The sequence below is a fragment of the Glycine max genome, chromosome 8 (assembly GCF_000004515.6).
Source record: "Glycine max cultivar Williams 82 chromosome 8, Glycine_max_v4.0, whole genome shotgun sequence".
NCBI classification, from domain to species: Eukaryota; Viridiplantae; Streptophyta; class Magnoliopsida; order Fabales; family Fabaceae; genus Glycine; species Glycine max.
Genome location: NC_038244.2, coordinates 10,286,203 through 10,310,571, shown reverse-complemented (window position 1 = coordinate 10,310,571; position 24,369 = coordinate 10,286,203). Strand labels below are relative to the sequence as shown.

At 33.7% G+C, this 24,369-nt stretch overlaps 2 protein-coding genes across 5 annotated transcripts; one reads left to right on the top strand and one right to left on the bottom strand.

The window, feature by feature from the left end:
- The first annotated feature begins 2,807 nt into the window (after window positions 1–2,807).
- On the top strand, window positions 2,808–11,310 carry LOC100806908 (LMBR1 domain-containing protein 2 homolog A). Of its 4 annotated transcripts, XM_006585194.3 has the most exons (15): window positions 2,934–3,071; window positions 3,207–3,599; window positions 3,760–3,839; window positions 3,950–4,086; window positions 4,895–5,108; window positions 6,520–6,606; window positions 6,687–6,826; window positions 7,688–7,768; window positions 7,897–7,961; window positions 8,786–8,958; window positions 9,456–9,586; window positions 9,679–9,766; window positions 10,004–10,217; window positions 10,360–10,460; window positions 10,628–11,310. In XM_006585194.3, the coding sequence occupies exons 3-15, from the start codon at window positions 3,837–3,839 to the stop codon at window positions 11,087–11,089; spliced, it is 1,896 nt and encodes a 631-aa protein (XP_006585257.1). In that variant the 5' UTR covers window positions 2,934–3,071; window positions 3,207–3,599; window positions 3,760–3,836; the 3' UTR covers window positions 11,090–11,310. The 4 variants fall into 4 exon arrangements, with proteins under 4 accessions (XP_006585256.2, XP_003531336.2, XP_006585257.1 ...); XM_006585193.3 differs by lacking the exon at window positions 3,207–3,599 and having other exon boundaries at window positions 2,808–3,071; window positions 3,928–4,086; window positions 6,687–6,817; XM_003531288.4 differs by lacking the exon at window positions 3,207–3,599 and having other exon boundaries at window positions 2,808–3,071; window positions 3,928–4,086.
- Window positions 11,311–11,547: 237 nt separating this feature from the next.
- LOC100806374 (uncharacterized) lies at window positions 11,548–12,515 on the bottom strand. Its single transcript, XM_003531287.5, has one exon. The coding sequence runs from the start codon at window positions 12,199–12,201 to the stop codon at window positions 11,782–11,784; it is 420 nt and encodes a 139-aa protein (XP_003531335.1). The 5' UTR covers window positions 12,202–12,515; the 3' UTR covers window positions 11,548–11,781.
- Window positions 12,516–24,369: the final 11,854 nt, after the last annotated feature.

Below are 24,369 nucleotides of genomic sequence, written 5' to 3'. Positions count from 1 at the left end.
TCCAGGGGCAAGCAAGAAATTGCAACCCGACGGACGACTTGAACCGCACTAACCAACCTTGAAATGGGTCTTTCAGTCGGATATAAACGGAACCCAGATTTTGGATTAACACGGACAACATCAGACGGGTGATTTTTTTTTTTTAAAAAAAGAATATTAATTAAGAAAAATGAATAAAATATAGGATGTTGAATTTATGTTTACTTTCGTACCTTCTAGTATTGAATTCCATGTCTAGTTTTACATATAAAATTAATTAATATTTTTGTAAAACTTCTAATTTATTAAATAATTAAATATTTAAATAATTCTATTAAAAAAATTGCCCCCTTATACATCTCTGGATTTGTCACTGTTAATACATGGGAATCATATAAGAAGACCAAGATAGAAATAATTTTTCTGCATATTGTTTCTATTTGATAGAAAATAAATTCACTACCTTAAATTTGTGTGTTCATTATTGTCAAGCTTTGAGTAGAGGGCCCAATGAGAACTGTAATTTTGGATTGAATGTCAAGTGTGTATGGTATGAAGTACAACTATATGAATTGGTGCATATTTGGGATCCCAGTTTATAGTTGGGTAAGTGGTTTGGGATTAAGGCTCGCAGACTGATCTGCATAACTCAATTGCTATTCATACCTTCTAATTACAAACATATTATCCTTGTTTTTTTATTATCTGAAATACCGTTTTAGATGAAAATTGAATAAATCCTATTTTCTTCACTCCATCTTCATTGTTCTTTAAACCCTTTTTACTTATTTTCTTCATTCTCCTTCTCTCATGCCACTGAAATCCGATTCATTCTCAAACTTTTCAATCAAATTCTCGATAACATGAGCACTATGATTTGAGGTGTTTGCGTTGTTTAATCCTTTAAGAAATTACTTCTGGAACAAAATATAACTATTCCAAAAATATTTTTCAGAACCCAATGTAGTTGACTGCATTCCGGGTATGCAAAACTTTCGGCTGAAGGACCTGCCTACTTTCACAAGGACAACAGACCCCAAGGATTTTATGTTAAAATATTTCATTAAAGATATATATATATATACTTCGCAGAGCCTCGGCTATTGTTTTAAATACTTTTAATGAACTCGAGAGTGACATGATAAATGCTCTCTCTTCTATGATCCCTTCTATTTACCCCATTGGCCCTTTACTTTTATTCTTAAATCAAGTCTGCAGGACAAATTGGCATCTAATATTTCAGGTTCCAATCATTGGAAAAAAGATACCAAGCGTCTTGAATGGCTTGAATCCAAGGAACCAAGGTCTGTTGTTTATGTGAATTTTGGTAGCATGAAAGTTATGTCTCCAGAGCAATTCTTGGAGTTTGCTTGGGGTTTGGCCAATAGCAAGAAACCCTTTCTGTGGATCATTAGGCCTGACCTTGTCTTTGGTGGCTCTGAGATTTTGTCATCTGAGTTTGTGAATGAAACTTCAAATAGAGGCCTAATAGCAAGTTGGTGTCTAAAATAAATTTAAAAAACAATGAAAAGTTCTGGAAAAATTAATTTATAAGATCGTAAATGACATGTACAAGTTATTAGCCTTTAATTTAACAGGCATGTGGATGATAATGCGCTTTAAGAAATATATAATTGTAGACATTGATGCACTTTAATAGTTAAAAAAAAACTAATTAAATATTAAAATAGTTAAAATTGTTATAACTTACATGCTTATATATAATCAATTATAAAATTATTAATTAAATTTTAAATTAATTTTTACTGTCGTTATTGTTTTGTTGTTTATAAATACATTTATTAAAAGAACTAAACTAAAAAATTACAATGATGAAATTATATTTTAAATTGCTGCATTATATGTTTAATGTGTAATTTTGGTTTCTTAATCAATTTTCATCTGAAATTGACTCCCAAATAATTTAATTTTTACGGTCAAATCATTTTATTAATTTCTTTACCTAGATTTCTCAACTTTTATAGTCAAAATCTTCAACTCATTAAATTGTTTTAAAACACTTACACTCAAAACTCGTATCTTATTAAGTCATTTAAATTTATTTAATTTTTTTACCTGTGTACCTTTTACATAGACACGTAATTAAATCTGAATCCACAATTCGTATTTGATCTTGAGCTGATTTATTCAGAATTTTTTTAATAACTCACTTATCCTGTTTAATTAATTAAGCTATGTTTTGATAGAGGAATTTTGCTTTAAAAAGAATTAAATTCAAGTTTTTCTTGACTTATGAAAACGGGGGCGAGTTTGAAGATGTAACTCCTGGTTTCGCTATATGTATATTATATTAGAGTTAGGATATTATTTTAAATACTTTTATTTTTTATATTGATTAAAAGTATAATTAATCTTAATACTTGAATAATTATAAAAAATTATATATTTAACGAAAAATTTGATTCAATTATTAATTAATTTTTAAAATATTTGTTATTTATTATTATTATTTTATGTATTATTTTTATTACAACGCAATTCATAACTTAATATATAATTTATTTAAAAATATATAAGTAAATGAAATGAATTTTTTGAGAGTTTTCTATAATCTTACAAAATCCAAAAAAAATGAAATTGAGTTTATATTTTATAAACCTTAATCTATAATATTTTTGTTTTCAACGAAATTAGGATATGAGGAGAGTGAAATCCAACCTTGATCCATCATGTTAGCATGCATACTTTTTAAATATTTTCCATTTCAAATCTATCATAAAATTTTAATTACTTAAATGAAAAAACAATTATGCAAAAAGAAGTGATAAATTGGAGTTAAATATTATTAAAAGAACAAAATAGACGGGAATATATTGTGTTGAATGAGTTGCAAAAGGGTATACCGTATAGGAGACTTTAGCAGAAAAGTGAGTGATCGGCACTGGGAGGATCCATCGAGAGAGATGTGGGTGTTTTACCTGATCTCTTTGCCCCTCACAGTGGGTATGGTACTATTCACGCTCAGATACTACGCTGCCCCACACGTCCCTCGCTACGTGCTTCTCACCGTTGGATACACCTGGCTCTCTTCCCTCTCCATCATCATCCTCGTCCCCGCCGACATTTGGACGGTACTTTACTTGCTAATCATTCCATTTCGTTAACAATTTCCAGTAATCCAGTATTTTTTTTAATTTAACATTTTGGTAATTCTTTAATTAGTTATGAGGATTTGGAATTTGAGTTTGATGCTCTGTTACATCTAGTGAATTACTATACTGTATGCTACAACGGGGTTGGGTCTAGCAAAACGGGCTGGTCCCCGTAACATCGGAGTGTTTGGGAAAGGTGCTCACATCGCATTTATTGGCCAACTGTGCCTCCAACATGATTGCTTCCAAACAATGTGGGAAACTTGAGGATTTATTTATCATATATTACTTTTAACGGGGTAGTTTCGTATCTCGATTGGTTGAGCGATCTCCAGCGAGCAGTGGAATTTGCAAACCTGCACAAACACTCCGATGCACAAGTCAGTAATTGTAGGAGGTGTGTAAAACGACGCATGATAAAAACACCTGAAGGCGTGTGATGCCTTATATAGTGATAGAGTGGCGGGTCAAGCATCTGGCCAGGCCCAAAATGACTCCTGAACTCGGGTATTAAATAGTTTTTAGGACATTTAATTTGTTAAATGCTGAATAGAATTGTGGATCATTGAAGAATTACATGTGCTGTTATTTCATTTTTTTTTATTTTTTTTTATCTGCTGCTGTTATTTCATTTGTATAATGGTGTTTCTTTCTTTAACACCTACAGACAATATCTTCCAACCATGATAACGGAGGCATTTCCTTCTTTTGGAGCTGGTCATATTGGAGTACGTTTTTGCTTACATGGTAAGCATTGTAAGGAAGTATTTGAATGAAACTTACAAAACAGAAAAGCAAATTTGCTCATGTATTTATGTTATGTTATCCTGAGCAGGGCTGTTGTGCCCCTTATTCAGGGTTTTGAAGATGCTGGGGACTTCACTGTTTCAGAAAGATTGAAGACTAGTTTACATGTTAACTTGATCTTTTATCTAATTGTGGGATCCATTGGCCTTTTTGGATTCATTCTTCTCATTATGATGCATAAGCGCTGGTTGGTTCTCACCCTCTTAATCTTAGTTATTTTGAAATATATCAAAAAAGAATTATTGCATGAAATTAGCTCTAAGATATTGCTTCCTAGAGTTTTCTGATTAGTTTTTCTTCTTTTTTCCCTCCGAATATTCCTATTCCACTTAAGAGTTCTATTGTTTCCTCACATCCATAGACATAAACATAACAACTAACTTGAATATTTACCATACCATAATGTGGCCCTGCTTTTGAAGGCAATATTTGGCTTCATATTTTGTCATGGCTGATGTATTCCAGAAGCTTTCCATAATACTCTTTCTTATGCTTTTGTAATTGTGAATACTGATGATTCGTGCTAACCATTTAAGAGACATGAACTTTATCTGTTAAAGCCATGCAGTAACAAGTCAAATTTTTATTCAATGCATGTAGTTTTTTTTTTTTTGTTGACATTTTTGCATTTACTCCCAGAGGTTATCACATTTCCTCTGTTGCGTAAAAGCCATGGCAACCAGGCCCATTCTTTCAACTTTCAACATATTTTAAAAAGTTATGAGACATTTTGGAAAATCATGGATTTAAATTACATATAAGCCACAGCTTTTCAAAACACTGAAGTTTGTATGATTTTCAAGTCATGGACCCATGATTGCCTACCTTTTGTCCAATTACTTTATAGTTTTTCACATGACAGTCATGATTGGCAAATTAACTTTCCATTAACCTTTTTTCATGTCTACCCACGTATGTGTATGTTTCTTGGTTTCAAGTGAAGTCCCACTTTGTTTTTTAAATAATTTCTAGTTGGTTGTCTCTTCTATAAACAGGAGTGGAAGTCTTTTGGGATTAGCCATGGCCTGCTCAAATACTTTTGGACTTGTTACTGGTGCATTTCTTCTTGGCTTTGGTTTAAGCGAAATTCCCAAAAGCATTTGGAGAAATGCTGACTGGACAACCCGCCAGAAAGTTCTTTCCCACAAAATTGCTAAAATGGCTGTTAGGCTTGATGATGCTCACCAAGAACTTTCAAATGCTATTGTGGTAAGTGGTTCATATGAGGCAGGAGAATTTCGTTTGCTTTAAATTTTTATCTCATCTATTTTCTCAATCTGCACACATGCTAGCTTGAAAATTTTGTTGATCTCTTGCAAGCAAAATAAGAACTGATTATTCTTGTTTGTGATTTGTGTCTTATTCTTATGATCTAATAATTGACCCCTCCCCCAAAAAAAACCGTCTTCCCCATATCTAGTTGATTTACTTTGAAGTTCTGGATACAATGGAAATATAGTAGTTTTTAAATTAATAAGCAAAGCAAAGTGGCATTATATAAGTAATTTGGAATCATGGAAACTGAATTGAGTTTGGCATATGATGCCTTTCTCTTGGTAAGGTATTTTCTCTTACCCAGCAACAACAGAAGCCTTATTCCACTAGGTGAGGTCGGCTAAATGGATCACATGACATCATTCAGCTCAGTTAGAAATCAAATATTTAGAGATGTTATTCACTACGAAATCCCTCTTAACAACTTCCTCCAATATCCTTGGTCTCTCCCACCTTTTTCATAAGACTAAAATATGCAATCTACTCTCCTTACTACTTCCAATTGCCTTTTTTGTATGTGCACAAACCGCCTTAACTGATTTCCAGTCATCCTTTCCTCAATAAATGCCATACCAATAATATCTTTTACCAAGAATATGATAAGTTGATTGTTGCTAATTGTGGTAAATTTTTAAGGAAAGCATTGGTGAAGGACATTCCTATTTTAGGGCGACTCCATTTTAGATGTCTTTGCTCGGTGTTACTATTCAGCAGTGTTTTGGCTGTTTTGTTCTAGTAAAAGCTGTTTCTTAAATGCAAATTGTCTCTCAATCCATGACAACTATATAATATTGAACATGATTGGTTTATTTATGTCATGCCATGTGCACTATGTTTTTTCTTTGTTAGTGTGTGTAAATAAGAAAAACCTGTACCTAGCTGACTGTCAAAAGGTCCCATTAGCCCTCTCCTGACAAGGGATCAGTCCATCACCAGAAAATGCATGCCAGTCATTTGAATCAACCAGAATGTGGCAGCTACAGCAGCTGCCAGCTTAACTTGGTTTGTACCTAGGTCTTGATGCTGCTGCTGGTGTATGTTCCTTTTTTTAGAAACAGGAAAAGAATTGGGAGAAAATGAAAGAGAGGGACAAACTAGAGAGTTCATAATACTATGTAAAAATAAGTCTGTACCCATCATAGGTGTATGAGATGTATTCATATACAGGAAACTGGGCCATTAGTACAGTATACTGCAAACGACATAATGGCCCTCAAGTGCACAATATTAATACACTACAATCAGTAATGCGGACAGGGGGAAGTTGAAAAATAGATATTTCTCTACCCATTTTAGTTGAACTTTAGAGTAACCCTGATTTTAAACACGGGGTTTATTTCTGTAGGTTGCTCAAGACACATCTAACCAGATGTCCAGGCGTGATCCTCTGAGATGTTACATGGATGTAATTGATGATATGCTAACTCAAATGGTATTGAGCTTAGATTTCTTGATTAATATTCTGAGTACACAACCTGGACCTTTGTTTGGATATAACCTTCAATTTTCCAGTTTAGGGAAGATCCATCCTTCAAACCACAAGGTGGCCGACTAGGAGAAAGCGACATTGATTATGATACTGACGAGAAGTCAATGGCAACACTAAGACGTCATCTTCGAGGAGCTACTGAGGAGTACTACAGGTATAAAAGGTAATCAAATGATCAGCTCAGTCTTTTAAGTGGGCTTATTTGAAAAATTGTTCTTGAATCCTTTATAGCTGTCATGAATGGTAAATTCAATTGTCATATTCTTCCAAGGAGAATAAACATTTAATAGAGTAATATTCATTTATTTTTTCTTGTTAATGACTTACCCACTGTTTAGTCATGTTCAATTAATATAAAAATTCCCTTTCTTACATGGACCACACATGTTAGTTTATTAGCAATAACCATATCCACTTTTGAACCTTCTTATAATGGCTCTGGTTAATTGGTTTTACTTGAATGAAGAACAGCTTTATCTTTGGTTCCTAGCTTGTAAGAATGGGAAAGACCTTGTAAAACTTGGCTTTCTGGTGGTATCTAATGAGGAAAACATATCTCTACTTTCAGGTTGTAGAAAAGACTTTCACTTGCAGAAATATTTTTATGCATATTGTTAAAAGTTTATGAACTACATTGTTAAGGTCTGAGAGTATGCAAACAATATCTGAGTGAGTTACTTCACTCAGCCATACGTTGTATATATTTATATAAAACAGAAAGAGTACAATAAGAAAGAAGAAAAGACATGTTCAGACTAGGGAACCTACTCCTACTTAGGCTTTTCAGAATACACACTAAAAATTGCCCTTTCTAAACCTGTCAAGACTACTCTTTCAAAGACACAACTAGCCTATATTCTAACTCATATAATCCATAATAGCTATGTATGATGGATTGATTATTAATTCTTTTGTTCATTGGCATTGTCTGACACTTTCACAGTATCACAGCAGTCTATTGACTAGGTATATATAACAGCTTGATTCTTTGTTTTTATCTCTTACTTCTTTCACATTCTTGTAGTGTGTATATGACTTACGTGTTAGAAGCCCTTCAATTGGAAGACAAGATAAAGAATTATGAACGCCGCAACTCAACTGGATGGTTTGCTTTTAATTATGTTTTCTTTCATGTTGTTTTTCCCCACCCTTTCAATATCTTTCTATAGTAAATATATTAAAATTAAAGGTTTTTCCTGCTCGCCATACTCATTTTTTATTTTTTCATTACAGGAAATATATTTCAAGCTTTAGACCTGCTCGGACTGGCAAGTTTGGGTCTTTATGTGACACTTTAGGTAATTAAGGACTATTAACCTATTTGTTCTTAACTTTAGTAAATCCTTTTCCCCATGCAACTAGAATTGTAATCACCAGTTTTAACTGGCCATACTGCTTTCTATCTTAGAATTTGGACTTAGGGTCTAACTTAACCCCACAATACCAGCTTATAAGGTGAGGAGTGCCCAAGCTTTATAAGTACTACTTAGGCCTTATCTCTAGTTGATGTGAGCTTCGAACCCCCTAACAGCCGATATCCTGACGATTGTACACTATTACGCTTCACTTAACCTTTTGGGTCAACCCCTTCATAGGTATCCCTTTCCAAGACATTAGCAACTAACTCTAATAGGCCACAATTAAGTTGACTTTCCAACATACCCCCTCACACCTAGGGATATGGGCCTGGAGCATGGAAATGTAGGTTGCCCAATAATGAATCTAGGATAAACTCTGATATCAAATTAGAATTTGAGCTTAGGGCATAACTCAACCCCACAAAAACTAGCTTGTAAGGTAAGGATTGCCCAGGTTTTATAAGCACTATTTAGGCCTTATCTCTAGTCAATTTGGGATCATAACCCCCCAAGAGTTGATGCTGCGATGGGTGCACCCTACAATGCTTCACTTAGCCTTTCTCTGGTTCATAGATAGCCCCTTCTAAGACATTGACAACCAACTCTGTCTTGCAATATGTTTTTCCTTTCTTGGTTAGGTTTCCTGCCGGATTTAATGTTTTGCATAATTTAATCATGACATCATGTACTCCTTTTATGGATATGGAATATAATAGTTAGATGCATTTGGCATAGGCTTCTGAATATATGGTGTTTCTTTGCAGAATTTTTCTGGCAATGCATTTTAAGAAAGCAAGTTCAGAAAGGCTTGGCTGTTATACTTGGTGTCATGTCTGTTACAATTCTTTTAGCTGAGGCAACTCTTCTACCTAGTGTTGATCTATCACTTTTCTCGATTCTTATAAAATCTGTTGGAACACAGGAGGTGCTTGTGCAGGTAGATCACGTTTCTAAGAGATTTAATGTTTGTATATATATATTTGAATTCTTTTACCTTGTTAAAAGAAAGTTTGGATGAAGATTTAGTTTTAGAATATTGAAACTCTTGTAACAATTTAAAGAAAATTGAAGTATATCAGGTCTCATGAACTTCTGTGATTCAGTAACATGAGCTTTTTTGGTGTGGATATTGGTCAATTGCACTTTTTTTTAATACTCAGCTCTCTGCCTATCTTTTTCTTGAAAATTATCTTGCTTTTTTTGGTTTAAGGCTGTAATTCTATATTTGTGAAATTGTTACCGACATTATATCAGTTAACAAAAGGTTTGAAAACTGAATTCAACTTTGGAGTTGGGTTATACATGAAATTAGTGCAAACAAATAAGTCATGTAATCTGACAGTATGTGTCTTTTCTTTTATGAAATGCTTTATTTCATATTTAAAATGAAGACATGCTGCCTTTTGAATCCCATTTCTTCAATTTCTTGCTTAGGTACTTGCTTTTGTTCCTCTCATGTATATGTGCATCTGCACGTATTACTCCTTGTTCAAAATTGGAACATTGGTGTTTTACTCATTGACACCCCGACAGACCAGCTCAGTTAGCTTGCTTATGATATGCTCGTAAGATTTTATTCACTACTGCTATTTATTTCTATTTCTTGAATTGCTGGTGTTAGTGTGCAAATATAATTTAATTTCTATCTCATTCCCAGTATGATTGCTCGATATGCTCCCCCCATCTCATACAACTTCCTCAATCTTATTCGCCTTGGTTCTGATAAAACAACTATATTTGAACAGGTAGTCTTTTTTCATGGTTTAATGTATTGCTCTCTTCTTTTTTTATTGTACCAGATATATGTACTTATTTTTCCAAGTGCCTGATGCTTTTCATGTTTTTTCATACCTATACATAAATGTTCACGTTATTCCCAGCCAAACTAATAAATCATTGACAGCTGTGAATCAACATTTTTTGCTTTCATTCCTTCCTATTAGTTCTTTTTCTAATTTGGTGCCTTACATGACTGATTGCAGCGAATGGGGAACATTGATAATGCTGTCCCTTTCTTTGGAGATAAGTTTAACAGAATCTATCCACTTATTATGGTTATATACACCCTTTTGGTTGCAAGCAATTTCTTTGATAGGGTATTTGATTCTCTTGGGAGCTGGAAGAGATATGTTTTCGAAACTGAAACTGAAGATATGGATGGTTTTGATCCATCAGGGTTAATTATCTTGCAGAAAGGTATGCAAGCTAAAAATTCTGTAATTGTCAAAACTTCAGTTCAAAATATTAAATGAAAAGTCATGTCTAAATTAGTGAACTTTGTTCAAATGTAGGATTTGTTAATTACTTATGCTGATTATCAATTCATATAAATTTGTAGAAAGATATTGGCTTGAGCAAGGAGGCAATGTAGGCGAGCAAGTTGTTCCACTAGTGAGGAATTTTAATGGAATTGATGTTGAATCTAGTGACAATATTATGGTATGTCAACGTCCCACTGAAAAGAAAATGGAAGCAATCTTCTCTCACTATTTTCATTTTTCATGCAACATTATCATGAATTTTATGGCTGCAAGATATGACATTTGCTACTCTTGTTGTGGTCAAAGTTCAAACAGTTCACTCACTTTATAGCTGATATGGTTCAGGTGAAGAATGGTGTTGAAATGAAGGGAAATTCTGCTTTAGTTAATAAAGAAACAGATGGAAATCTGCCTAAAACTTTGAAGGAAGAGACAAGGAGATATAGCTCAAGCAGGGAAGCCATCAGCAGCAAGTATGCTGCTGTCAGACAGCAGAGTGAATTAACATCTGCGAAGGTTTCCTTGCTTGATCACGGCAATGCTCATTCTAGTAATGCTGCTGGAACTTCAGGCTTGGCTTCGACATGGCAAACAATGACAACAGGTTTTCGGAGTTTTGGGGCTAACTTAGGGGGAAAAGGATTTTTGCCCATACGGCAAACACAGGAAGCTAAGATGTCTCGTGTGTCCTCATCTGAGTCCCTTGATGATATATTTCAAAGACTGAAACGGCCTGCATTGGACCAAAATATTGACAATGACAAGGATAATTTGAAGAGGGGCAATATTTCTGGTCCTTCTAGATGATATCCATAATTTGGTCGAAAAGTTGCAAAGTGTTCTATAATTGATCATGCAAAAACATAGTATCATGTACAGTTTCTTGTTTCCTTTGGTAGTTTATACCAAATGCATTTTAAAGATAGATAGATAGAGAGTCTTTGATACAGGAACTCATACTCGTTACAAATGAATCTCACATCAAGTGTAGATGATCCATAGAAAGAATACTTAAAATTGCACCGTTATACAGCATTCAGATATTTGTTCTGTTTTGATTCATAATCTTATTTCACTACCTGCTTAGCAATTAGCATACCGCTCCATTATACACATAACAGACAATGACGGATCTACTTTGTGGGTTTTGGGGGCAATTGCTCCTACTAACTTTAAAACTTAATGAAATATGTGATCATGTTTTGCTCGTGCATGTACACCCTGATCACAGTAGATATTGAAAATGACAAGTAGAACACTTGTGGAACAATGAGAGAAAAGAATGAAATATTTTAATCTGATTTATGTTGAGGGGGTGATGAACATCGAAATGTATAGAAAACCATTAAAATTCCTGGAACAAGCCAATAACCATCTCAACAATAGAAGACCGTCCGTGCTCATCCCATCACGCATCCTTTCATTCGGAGGTGAGTTTAATTTTGATTAACAATCATGTGTAGTTACATCAATTAAAAAACTGGATCTAAATTAACTAATTAAAAATGCCAATTATTTCCCTCACTCACGGACCTGGAATGCATGAAGGCCTCCTTGGTGTTCTTTTTGGTCAATTTGAGCAGCTTGGACCAAATACCCCTTTTCTTACTACCCTTGTTGTTTCCATTGACTTCCCTATTTATGGCTTGGCTTCTCGAAGCAAAGGCAATGGAGTTGCTCTTCTTCAACCCATAATTGAAGCTAACCATGGTGGAAGAAGCAGAATCCATTACGAGAGAACTATGGCGGCGGTGGCCACGAGACACGTAAGGTCGAGGAGGACAGGGGAGAGGATAAGTTGGATTGCTGCTGTCATAGAGCTTCAAGAGTTTGTCTCTTAAGCATGAGGGACAAACACCGGGTAGTTGCTTGTTATTTGGGTGGTACTTGCACCCTCCTCCTACTGCTTCTAACTTCATTTCTAATGGTACTTGTTTTGTTCATTTCTGTGCCTTGTCTCAATGAATTTATAGATTCATTAGTTGCACATGCAATGCATAGGAAATGCACGAGTACACGACTTTCCTCGAAGTTTCTTGGTAATACAAGGAAATAGGAATGATGGCAGCAAATCAACTTCTATGACTGCGTCCAATCTTATTGTATTTCTGGATGTTAATTTCTTCCCTTTAATGTTTTTTTATGCAAAATCCTTAAATTAAAAAATGATGGATAAACCAATTCAAGGAAATTGCATCCGTGATCATCATAGGATTATTCTGAATAATACTAGTCAAAATCATTGCTTCATTTACTAGCCTGTTTGTATAACAAACAAAACTTACTTTTCACAAATGTCAAGACTTCTATAACGTGGTTTTTGCAAAAGGAAAAAAATCTCAAGTTTTGAAAGCGGAGGTTAAAACGGGAAATTAAATAGACTACGTATATTTTTTCATTTTGGGTATCTACTGGGTTAATTGATTTTTGAACACATTAATTTGTTTGACTTTTTTATTGGTGAATGATTGACTTAGTTTGTATGTTTTGGTTCAAATTGAATTAATACACTAAATAGAATTTTCATTTTGGGTATCTACTGATCTTAACCGATTTCCAACAAATCAATTTTAAACATATTAATTTGGAATATATTGATTTAGTTTGACTTAGTTTGTATGTTTTGGTTCAAATTGAATTAATAGACTAAACGGAATTTTCATTTTGGGTATCTACTGATTTTAACCAGTTCCCAATTGATCAATTTTGAACATATTAATTTTGGGTAAATTGATTTTGAACATATTAATTTAGTATGACTTAGTTTTGTATGCTTTGGTTCAAATTGAATTAAATTAGTAAAATTTAATCATCTTTGACTCAGATATTGATTTTGTAAATTAAATTTTGACGAATGGTTAGTTGAATCATTTGTTGTGGTTGGATATAAACTAGGAAATAAATCCGTTGCGAATTAATAATATGATTATTGTATATGTATATTTCTGATTTTTGTGTATTATTAAATTAGGAAACAAAATTGCTATAAATTAAGGATATGATTGTAATATATATTTATGATAGCTTGTGTATTATTAAGAAATAATTAAGAAACAAATATGACTTTCGGTTTAACGAAATGATTATTTGACTGATAAAAAAGGAAATGATTATTTGAATCAATCAATTTAAATATCTACTTAGAATTCATTTTTTTGGATTATAATGTAAAATACGTCATCCTTTTCGTTTTAAAAAAAGGGAATAATTTTTTAAGCTTATTTAAAAAAAATTATTACTTGAACCAATTACCTTGAATTTTATCTCTGTTTTTTAATTCAAAATATAAATCAAAATTGTTGAAACGATGCAATACAAGTTGTATTAATTGGATTAATAAAATCTACGTTTGATTTATGAAATTAAACTAATTTATTTTAATTGATTCAAATTATTTCTTTCATAAAAATAAACTAAATAAATCTACTAGGATTGACCAGTGATGATTAATTTAGATAATACATGCATGCAGTCATAAATCTTAGTGTCAGTGTCACCATTATAAAAAAAGAAGAAGAAAGCTAATAGCGTATTTTGAATTTGGATCGGCTTCAATGATCCACGTTCACTCACGTTTGTTCACGTTCAAGCTGAAGCTACAGTATGTAGGTTGAGTTGGGTGCGCGTTTTTGGCATGAGGATGCAGTTCCAAACATGCAGTAAATCAATCCAAAGATATCCATAGTTTATTATATAATTATACATTAATTTAATTCCCTTTGCATTTTATATACAAATTATTGTTTTGTTTTAACAACTTTTCTTGCTTGTAAAAAAAAAAAAAACTTTTCTTACTTAAGAAAGGGATTTCCTAAAAAAAAATTATATGATTTCATACTGACTATCTATTAACTTTCAGTTAATGCATTAGAATGTAACCAAAAAAGTTAATGTATTTGATTTATAATTAAATATTTCAGTCATTGAAAATCAAATAATGTGTGTAGACAGTATTATGTGAAGAATGTTTTATGTTTATTCAAAGAAACTCACGACCCGAAGACAAAGGCAGCTAAATCAATGTTTGTCCTTTGACTATGAAGAAGAATGTGTACGCACGTGTGATAAATAAATATATTATTTCTGGGTCTTGTACGACCAAAAAAACTGGGAGAAAAGAAAAGATGACCACGCAGAAATTAAGGTTTGTCTGAAAAAATAACTCCGGTAATGGTATATTTATTGTTAATTTAATTTAAAATATATTATATGAAATAAATACACTTTAATTTATGTATATTAATTGGTATCTTAATAATATTATTTAAAGTATTTAATTATCTAAAATATAAATACTAAATGCGATGATAGATTATTAGATTGCTAAGCATTGAACCTGCACGTCCGGATATTGTCGTTTCTTGAAATGGTCAACGAAGAATAAGACATATTATTAACGTAAAAGCCCATTTTGGCGATCGAAACACTGGTTACCGCAAAATATAAAAAAGAAAGAAAGAAAGAAAAAACTGAATGTTTAGAATAGGTGTGCTGAAAATACTAGGTGTTCCTGTAAATTCATTCATTTCAATGTATATTATAACAATTATTAAATAAAGATTATTTTTTTAAGAAAAAAGTGGACTAAATTAAATTTCATATTGAAATTTGAAAGTTAATTCAATCTACTTCAAGTGGAACATACAAGTACACCTACTTTTTAAAAAATATAAAATAAGTACAGATAATTTTGTTTATGAAATAACTAAATAACTTATTTTAAAAATACTATATTTTTTAACTTGTATAAGTAAATGTTTATGATATGATTACGCTAAAAATATTTATGGTTTTTTTAAAAGGCAAAAACAAATGCTTATTATGGTTTTTTATGGTTTCACTATCTAAATTGCGTCTTATTATAATATTTTGTGTCAGATTAGTTTTTTATCTAATATTTTTTATTATTTAAATTTTGTATTTCATATTGAAGAGCAATTTTAAATAAAAAAATAGATATATGAAACAAAAGACTTGAATTTAAGTCCAGTCCTCCCCAAATTAATAAATGAATAAATTAATGTTATATTTAATTTTTATTAAATTACTCTTTGATCGGTATAGTTTCATGATTCGTATTTTTTAATCTTTGTAATTTGAAGACTTTTTTAATTCATATAATTTATATTTAATTTTATGTTTAATTTTTGTAGTTGAAAAAGGATCTTTTTAGTCTTATAAATTATATTTTAATTCTTTTTTAGATTTATAGTTTAAGAATAATTTTTTTAGTTCCTATAATTTATATTTTAATTAACTTTTACTCCATCCTAAAAAAATATTAAAAAAACTTAGCTTTTTGTTAGTCAAAAAATTGTACAACAACTTTTTTTGTTTCGAATACAAAAAACATACATACACTCACGTATCTTATTTTCTCTCATGTTTTCTATATAAAAACACAAATTTAAATTTAAATCACTGCATTTGAATTCTCATTAACTACTAATTGCAACAAATAACTTATCATATCATATATTTTAAATTTAAATTATTTATTAATTACACTAACTTTATCATATTTACTAGTTAAATTGTATTTTTTTGGAAAGGGAAAAAGATATTATTAACATAATAGTTGTCTAGGCTACAAGCTATAACCAAGACAATAGAGTCAAATACAAAGAAAATGCTGTCAAGAAGTAACACTAACCAATTAACTCGGAAAGCCAAAAAAATACCGAACCAAGAAAATGATCCAGAGCTACGGCCTTCAAAAACCAAAGCTTACAAACAAGAGGAGATTAACAGTAAACAAAACATAATACTTCCTGATCTTCACCGGCTAGCTTACTTCTGTATTTTGAATAATAAATAATAATAATATAAATTATCATTAAGATAATTAATATTAAAAACAATATTTTAAGAAATTTTATAACTATTTTGTTTGTGTTATTCATTGTTCACCAAATAATTTACATCATAAAAAAAATTGTAATGTAATTCAAGTACTTGTTATGTATGGTTCTTTGTCATGTATCATGGCACATATCAAACACATCCTTAATATTTGTATTATTTCAATAAGTCTTATGTATATTTTGCTGTAATTTTTGTGCAATACATTTTATCTTTTAATCTGGAATAAAGTTGTTAAAATTAGTTTGTTTCCTCAATGATTGTATGACTCAAATATGATTCTGCAGTGTATATTATCTTTTAGTATTGATTTAAATTTGAAAGAAAATAATAATTTCCTTTTTTTCTTAAGAAAAAAAAACCATTCGATTTTTTCTTATGGTCAGCTATGGATTAGTGTTTCAAAATTGGAAAAAAAAATGAAAACAATGGGGCCGTCATATTTTCTTTTAGGACAGTTGCTATAGCTACCCTCCCTTTAGACACTTCCATTTTCAATTTGTTTTCCAAAAATGACCTTTTAAAAAAATACACTTGGATTAAAGCTAAAAAGGTAAATTTTTTATGATTCAGCTAGGTGGAAGAAGGCATCAATCTGGTTCTATGATTGGTATCTATGCCCCTCGTACTGCCTCAATTCATATGGGTAGGGGAGATGCATGGCTCGATAGTAGGAGTGCAGGGGACAATGGCGCAGGGTTTGAGAACCATATAACTAGAGGGAGTTAAACATGTTATTATTCTGAAACTGGTGTTGGGTGTTGTATTTTGGGTAATTCAAATAAAGTCACATGGTGCTAGTAGCACCTGATAGCATCACAGATAGATATTAATTGATATAGTGCATTTCAGTTTATATACTATTTTTTTCTGTTTTGAGTTTGTTATAGGTGTAACAGAATTACACCTGGAGTCATAGAATATATACTTCAGAAAATGAGCTGTAACCGTAATCAATTCATTCATCAATAAAGATTCAGTTCCTCTCAATTCTTCTCAATCTTCTTCTCTCTGTTGGTGAGTGATGGATTCCAATTGAATCCAACAAATTGGTATCTAGAGCGAGTGAGATTCTGGGAAACACGAGAGCTGCGTGAGGTGCGTGTGATTCAAATCGGAAATTCGCATTGAATTAAAGATTGAAATCGAAGAAAATCACAATTGATTTTCTAGGGTCAGGGAAACACGAGAGAATTGTGAGGTTCATTTGAGTGAAGAACAGAGTGAGAAGATGAATGGAAACGGTGGATTTAACACTCACTTACCAGTGTTTGATGGTAGGAACTGGAGTCGTTGGTCAATACAGATGCGTGTGTTGTTCGGAGCACAAGATGTGCTCGAATTTGTGAATGACGGAGTTCCGGATTTGGCGGAAAATACGACGGAAGCGCAGAGGAATTTGCATCGCGAAAAGAAGAAGAAGGATCAGAAAGCCTTGTTCTACATTCACCAGTGTGTTGATGCAAAGATCTTTGAGAAGATTGCGGAATCGACGACGGCGAAAGCTGCTTGGGACACGCTTGTGCGTTGCTATGGTGGTAATGCAACTGTGAAGAAAGTCAAGCTTCAATCACTGAGGAAGCAGTATGAGAACCTGAATATGAAGCACAATGAGAAGGTAGTTGATTATGTGTCTCGCATAATTACTGTTACGAACGAAATGAAGACCTGTGGTGAGACAATTTCTGAGCAGATGATTGTTGAAAAGGTACTGCGTTCCTTAACTGCTCAATTTGATCATATAGTTGTTGCTATAGAACAGTCTAAGGACACTAGTACAATGAAGATTGATGAATTGCAAGGTAGTTTAGAAGCACTTGAATTAAGAGTAATTGAAAGAGGAAATGGAAAAGAAACAGATCAGGCTTTGCAAGCAGCATCTAAGGAAAATTGGCGTGAAATTAAGAAGAAACAGTGGTTAGATAAGAAGGCTAAACAGAATCCCAATAGTAGTGATAAGGATAAAGGAAAATCACTGGCTGATAAGGCAGAATCATCAAATAAAGGAGGTTATAACTCAAAGTTTAATAAGAAAAAGAACTTTGATAAAAGGAAAATACAGTGTTATAATTGTGACAGATTTGGTCACTTTGCTGATGAATGTTGGTCTGGTGCTGGTAAGTGGAAGAAACCAGAGAAAGGTACAGAGCAAGCTAATCTTGCTCAAGATAGTTCTGATACAGAACCTGTTATGTTAATGGTGACAACCAATGATGCAGGCGTAGTAGTAGATTGGTGGTATTTGGACACAGGTTGTTCTAACCATCTAACTGGGAATAGGCAGTGGTTGATTAACTATGATTCCAGCAAAGAAAGTAGAATCAGGTGTGCTGATGATGAGTACTTGGTTGCTGAAGGAATGGGAGATGTGCTGGTAGAATTGAAGGATGGTGGAACTGTCTTGATTGAAAATGTGTGGTATGTGCCTGGCATGAAGAGTAATTTGATGAGTGTAGGCCAATTATTGGAGAAAGGTTACTCAGTAACTATGAGAGGTGCAGTGCTGCAGCTGTTTGATAATTCTGATAAACTGGTTTTGAAGTCAAAACTGAGCAGGAACAGGACTTTTAAATGCAATGTAAAAGATTCTGGTGTGAAAGTATTGAGTACAGTGACTGAATCACAGAGCTGGCTATGGCATAGGAGATTTGGACACTTGAATTTCAAGAGTCTAACTCAGTTGAGTGAGAAGGAGCTAGTGACAGGTATGCCAAAGATTGGTGTGTGTGACAAGACCTGTGATGTGTGCTTGAAAGGCAAGCAAACCAAATTGCCATTTGCTGATCAGTCACCTATGAGAGCAAGCTCTCCACTACATGCAGTGAGTTCTGACATTTGTGGTCCTATTGAAGTGCCAACACTTGGAGGTAATAAATACTTTATTACTTTCATTGATGAGTTTACTAGAATGATATGGCTGTATGTCATCAAGCAGAAGAGTGAAGCATTAGAGGTGTTCAAGAAATTCAAAGCTGTGGCAGAAACACAGAGTGGCCAGAAATTAAAAATATTGAGAACAGATGGTGGAGGTGAATACACCTCAAAAGCATTTGAGGAATTTTGTGAAGCTCAAGGTGTTGTCCATGAGGTCACTCCCTCATACACACCACAACACAATGGACTTGCTGAAAGAAGGAATAGGACCTTGCTTGATATGGCAAGGAGCATGTTGAAACAAAAGAACATGCCTCATGAGTTTTGGGGTGAAGCTGTAACAACATCAGCTTACATTCTCAATAGGTGTCCTACAAAGAGCTTGAAGTTGAAGGTACCTATGGAGGTATGGAGTGGCAAGAAGCCCTCAGTGAGTCATCTAAGGGTGTTTGGATCTTTGTGTTACAATCATATACCAGACGTTAAGAGAACTAAGTTGCAAGACAAGAGTGAAGTCATGGTATTGATTGGATACCACTCAACTGGTGGTTACAAGTTGTACAATCCCAAGTTGAAGAAGACGTGTATTAGTAGAGATCTCTTGATCAAAGAAGATGAGTCATGGGACTGGGAGATAGGGGAAGTGAAATTCAAGGCTGCACCAGAAATCGATATATGCAGTGACAGTGAGAGTGATGATCACAGTGCTGCAGAAGTGAATAATGATGGTGTGAATGGTGTCGTAGCACCTAATGATGATGTGCCTGGTGACGTAGTACACGATGTGCCCGCTACTCCAGCAGTGAGACCACAGAGGCAGAAACAATTACCAAGGAGACTGCAAGATTGTGAGGTGCTGCCAGATAGTGCTGTGACTGACGAAGGTGACTTGATTCACTTCGCTCTCTTAGCAGATGCAGAGCCAGTCAACTTCACTGAAGCATTGAAGATTAGTGAGTGGAGAGCAGCAATGGAAGATGAGTTGAGATCAATTGAAAGGAACCATACTTGGGATCTTGTTCAATTGCCTAAGAACAAGAAACCAATAAGTGTAAAATGGGTATTCAAGTTGAAATTGGATCCTGAGGGCAGAATTGTGAAGCACAAGGCTAGGCTTGTGGCTAGAGGTTTCTTGCAGAAACAAGGAGTTGATTATACAGAGATCTTTGCACCAGTTGCAAGGCACGAAACTGTGAGAGTGATTGTCTCTCTAGCAAGCAATAAGGGGTGGAGTTTGACACATCTTGATGTAAAATCTGCATTTTTGAATGGGGCACTAGAAGAAACTGTGTTTGTGACTCAACCTCCTGGCTTTGAGTTAGAAGGCAAGGAGGAAATGGTATACAAGTTGAACAAGGCGCTCTATGGGCTCAAACAAGCACCAAGAGCATGGAATAGGAGAATTGATGCATATCTTGCTCAACTTGGCTTCAAAAGGTGTGTGGTAGAACATGGAGTTTATGTCATGTTGAAGGAGGATAACAAGGTGTTAATGGTGTGCCTATACGTTGATGATTTACTAGTGACTGGTAATCATACAACAGAGATTGATAATTTCACTTCACTCATGATGAGTGAATTTGAAATGACTAACTTAGGGAAATTGTCATATTTCCTTGGGTTAGAATTCTTGTGGACTGAATATGGGATTGTCATGCATCAAAGGAAATATGCTGGTGAAACTCTGAAGAGATTTGGGATGGAGGATTGCAATGTTGCAATCACACCGGCAGAAACAAACCAGAAGCTTGAAGACAAGCCTGAGGAAGAAGGTGTTGATCCAACTGGTTACAAACAGTTGGTAGGCTCACTGAGATACCTCTGCAATAGCAGACCAGATATCTGTTATGCCGTAGGCGTGCTGAGTAAATTCATGAATAGGCCAAAGAAATCTCATTTCTTGGCTGCCAAGAGGGTTCTAAGGTATGTGAAGGGAACTATGCAGTATGGTGTGATGTTTCCAAGTAGTGTTGATGGTGCTGAGATGAAATTGATTGGTTACTCAGATGCTGATTGGTGTGGGGACAGGACAGATAGGAGAAGCACATCTGGTTACTTGTTCAAATTTGGTGGAGCTGCTGTGTCTTGGAGCTCAAAGAAACAACCAGTTACTGCTCTCTCAAGCTGTGAGGCAGAGTATATATCTGGTTCCTTTGCTGCTTGTCAAGCAATTTGGTTGAAATCACTGCTTGATGAGTTGAAATGTGAAGTACAGATGCCACTGTCATTACTGATAGATAATAAATCAGCAATTAGTCTTGCTAAAAACCCAGTCTCACATGGGCGTAGCAAGCACATCGAAACAAGGTTTCATTTCATCAGAGAACAAGTGAATAATGGAGTTCTGAAATTGATTTACTGTCCCACTGAAGATCAGTTAGCAGACCTGCTAACCAAGGCTGTTAAACCAGACAGATTCATAAAGCTAAGGGAAGAGATTGGAGTCATTTGTTTTGAAGATTTGAATTAAGGGGAAGTGTTGTATTTTGGGTAATTCAAATAAAGTCACATGGTGCTAGTAGCACCTGATAGCATCACAGATAGATATTAATTGATATAGTGCATTTCAGTTTATATACTATTTTTTTCTGTTTTGAGTTTGTTATAGGTGTAACAGAATTACACCTGGAGTCATAGAATATATACTTCAGAAAATGAGCTGTAACCGTAATCAATTCATTCATCAATAAAGATTCAGTTCCTCTCAATTCTTCTCAATCTTCTTCTCTCTGTTGGTGAGTGATGGATTCCAATTGAATCCAACATTGGGGACACTCCTTGTGCTATAACCTACTGGTTTAAATTAACAGGGGAGTGTATTTTCAAGAGGTTGTGGCAAATCAAAACTCCACATAAGATGACCTTCTTGATTTGGAGAGTGATATTGGATAGGCTACCTGGTAAAGTGAAACTTCACAGGAGGTAAATCCAAATCCAACAAGGTGACCACTTGTGTATATTTTGCAACGAGGTGGTTGAAGATGCATCACATTTGTTCTTCTCTTGTAAACAGGCACAGCAGATTTGGTGGCGATGGTATAATTTATTGGGAATTTCTTCGGTACTACTACTACTTAATTCTGCTCCTGAGCATTTCTGGCAAAATTCCTGTGGACTACGTGTAATATGCTTTTCAGGACTCATAAAGAGGGTGGGCCTGATGGGCTCTTCGAATGGCACAATACGGGCCTCCTCTAAGAACTCTACGAGCCTAAAGCAAAACCTTTTATAGAAATCACCTTTCTTGATTATATATATTAAACCGTTTTATTAAAAAATACTAAACCATTTTGATATGATAATCTTATGGTGGATATTGACCATGCATCTGTTTCCTGATTAATAGATAGCTCCACATCACCACTTGCCTGTGATTTTAACTGATTTCTAGTAATACATATTTAAGTTTTTTAATTTAAAAATTAATAATAACACTTGATTGTATTTTAAGTAAAATTTTGATAAGGATAATAACTTGGCACGTTTATTAATACAAGGTTATTTAGTTGTCCTGATCAGCTTAATCACTGAATTTTGTAAAGCTGCCTATACCACATTTTGCCTTGAATGTTGCCTTTCAAACTAATATGAAGCTTCCAAACTGTATCTATTGAGTTGTGTCACACTGCTAATGTAAAGTACATTTCAGTGTCCTCGTCTCGAAAGCCTCGCAGGAATGGATTATCTTCACAGGATATGTTCCAAGAGAACGACACAAATTATTAATTTGTTCAAGGGTGGCGTGAAAGAAAGCTTCATTGCAGATCCATTGGTCAAAAATCTCTCTGGTTGCCTTAGTTTTGAATAAATGCTTACGGCTTACTAATTAATACCCGAACTACACTATCTTGATCTTGTTGTATTAGGCCTAGCTAAAGGGTGGATGGTCCTAACCTTTTGGTATGGCACATTTATAATATCGATCAGTTTCACTATTTCATACGGAGTTTTGTCCATCATTGTCATATATATAGAGTCCTTTCGAGTAATCAACTGAAAAAGTTCACTTTGGTAGAAATTAATCTTTAAATTCCAAATATACGACAACTCTTAATATATTTTTTTTGTGTTGAATACAACAGCTCTTAATATGGTTCATAATCAACTTGTGGATAAAATATTATTAATTAGTATGCATTTAATTTAACGTTTAGAAAAAATAATTATTACGTGATTTAAGTTTCATACCCTAACTCTACGTTATATATATCTTTTAAATTCATTGAGCTTATTTGGTTTTAAAACAGATTCAATTGTTGTTGCTGTCGTTGTTTGTCTTAGCAAATGTTTGTGTAGCAAATGCTATTCATGATCAATTCTTGAGTTAGTTTTAGTGCGACAAAATTTTCAGCAATAATTCATAACTGCTTGTGTTGTTGTTGAGTACAAGCAATGAGGGACTTAGAAATGTTGGGTATGGCTACGTACTTGGCTCTATCTAGCGCGGCTCGGCTGAAAAGTAGGTAAAGTTGATGGGATCCAATCCAATGGGCCAATAGAACTGACCTCAAACACAGAAATCTATGGGCATAGGGTTTGAGTGTGTGGACAGTGTTCATGAAGTAGACAGAGATCAAAAGATAAGAAAACAAAGGAAAACGATGTGCTCTGCCTCGCCTGACATTAGAATCTTTTCAGTCACCGTGCGTGGCCGATAAGTTAGAGCCAAATTTCAAAAGGAACCTAAAAAAAAAAAAAACCGAACTTACCACGGACAGAATATCATCAAGAAGTCTATATATAAATCAAAAGTTATTAACCAAAGTGATTGGAAAAAAAATTGATTTTTCACTTAAAGAAGTATGAAATCACAGTTAAAAATATCATTTTAGAATAAAATATTCTAAAATGGATCGATCTAATAAAAAGGAACTTAATTAAGTATCCAATAAGAAATCTTAAATATATTTTTATTCCATAAAAGAAAATCAATATGTAAAAAAATTAGTTATTTTTCTTCACATATTTAAAGATACTTCTACTTGAGATATTGTATGACATTAAATGTGTACATAATTTTTTTCAGGAAATTTAAATCTTAATTTGTGATATATTATTAGAGACTAATCTCTTTTATATGAATTAACTGACAACCATTGCTTCTAACTCATGAGCTAATACCTAATGAGAAATGGAAAAACAGAATTGAATGTTTTATTCCCTACTAAATCACTTATGATCTGCTCTATCCAAAGACTAGGAACATAAAGAAGAATACACCAATTTCCCAATCCCCATGAGATGTAGAAAGTAATGGGTGGATTGAAAAGTCATTCTTGCTTTATTTTTTGGCATTTCACTTTCATCATCTCTCTCCTGTAATGTTTAGATGTGACCTAATAAGACGCTCT

Coding starts and splice junctions, on each gene's coding strand:
- LOC100806908 (XM_003531288.4), top strand. CDS start 2,823: ATGAGTTGCAAAAGGGTATACCGTATAGGAGACTTTAGCAGAAAAGTG. Junction 3,072..3,759: donor TCCCCGCCGACATTTGGACG/GTACTTTACTTG, acceptor TAACACCTACAG/ACAATATCTTCCAACCATGA. Junction 6,827..7,687: donor GAGTACTACAGGTATAAAAG/GTAATCAAATGA, acceptor ACATTCTTGTAG/TGTGTATATGACTTACGTGT.
- LOC100806374 (XM_003531287.5), bottom strand. CDS start 12,201: ATGAAGTTAGAAGCAGTAGGAGGAGGGTGCAAGTACCACCCAAATAAC.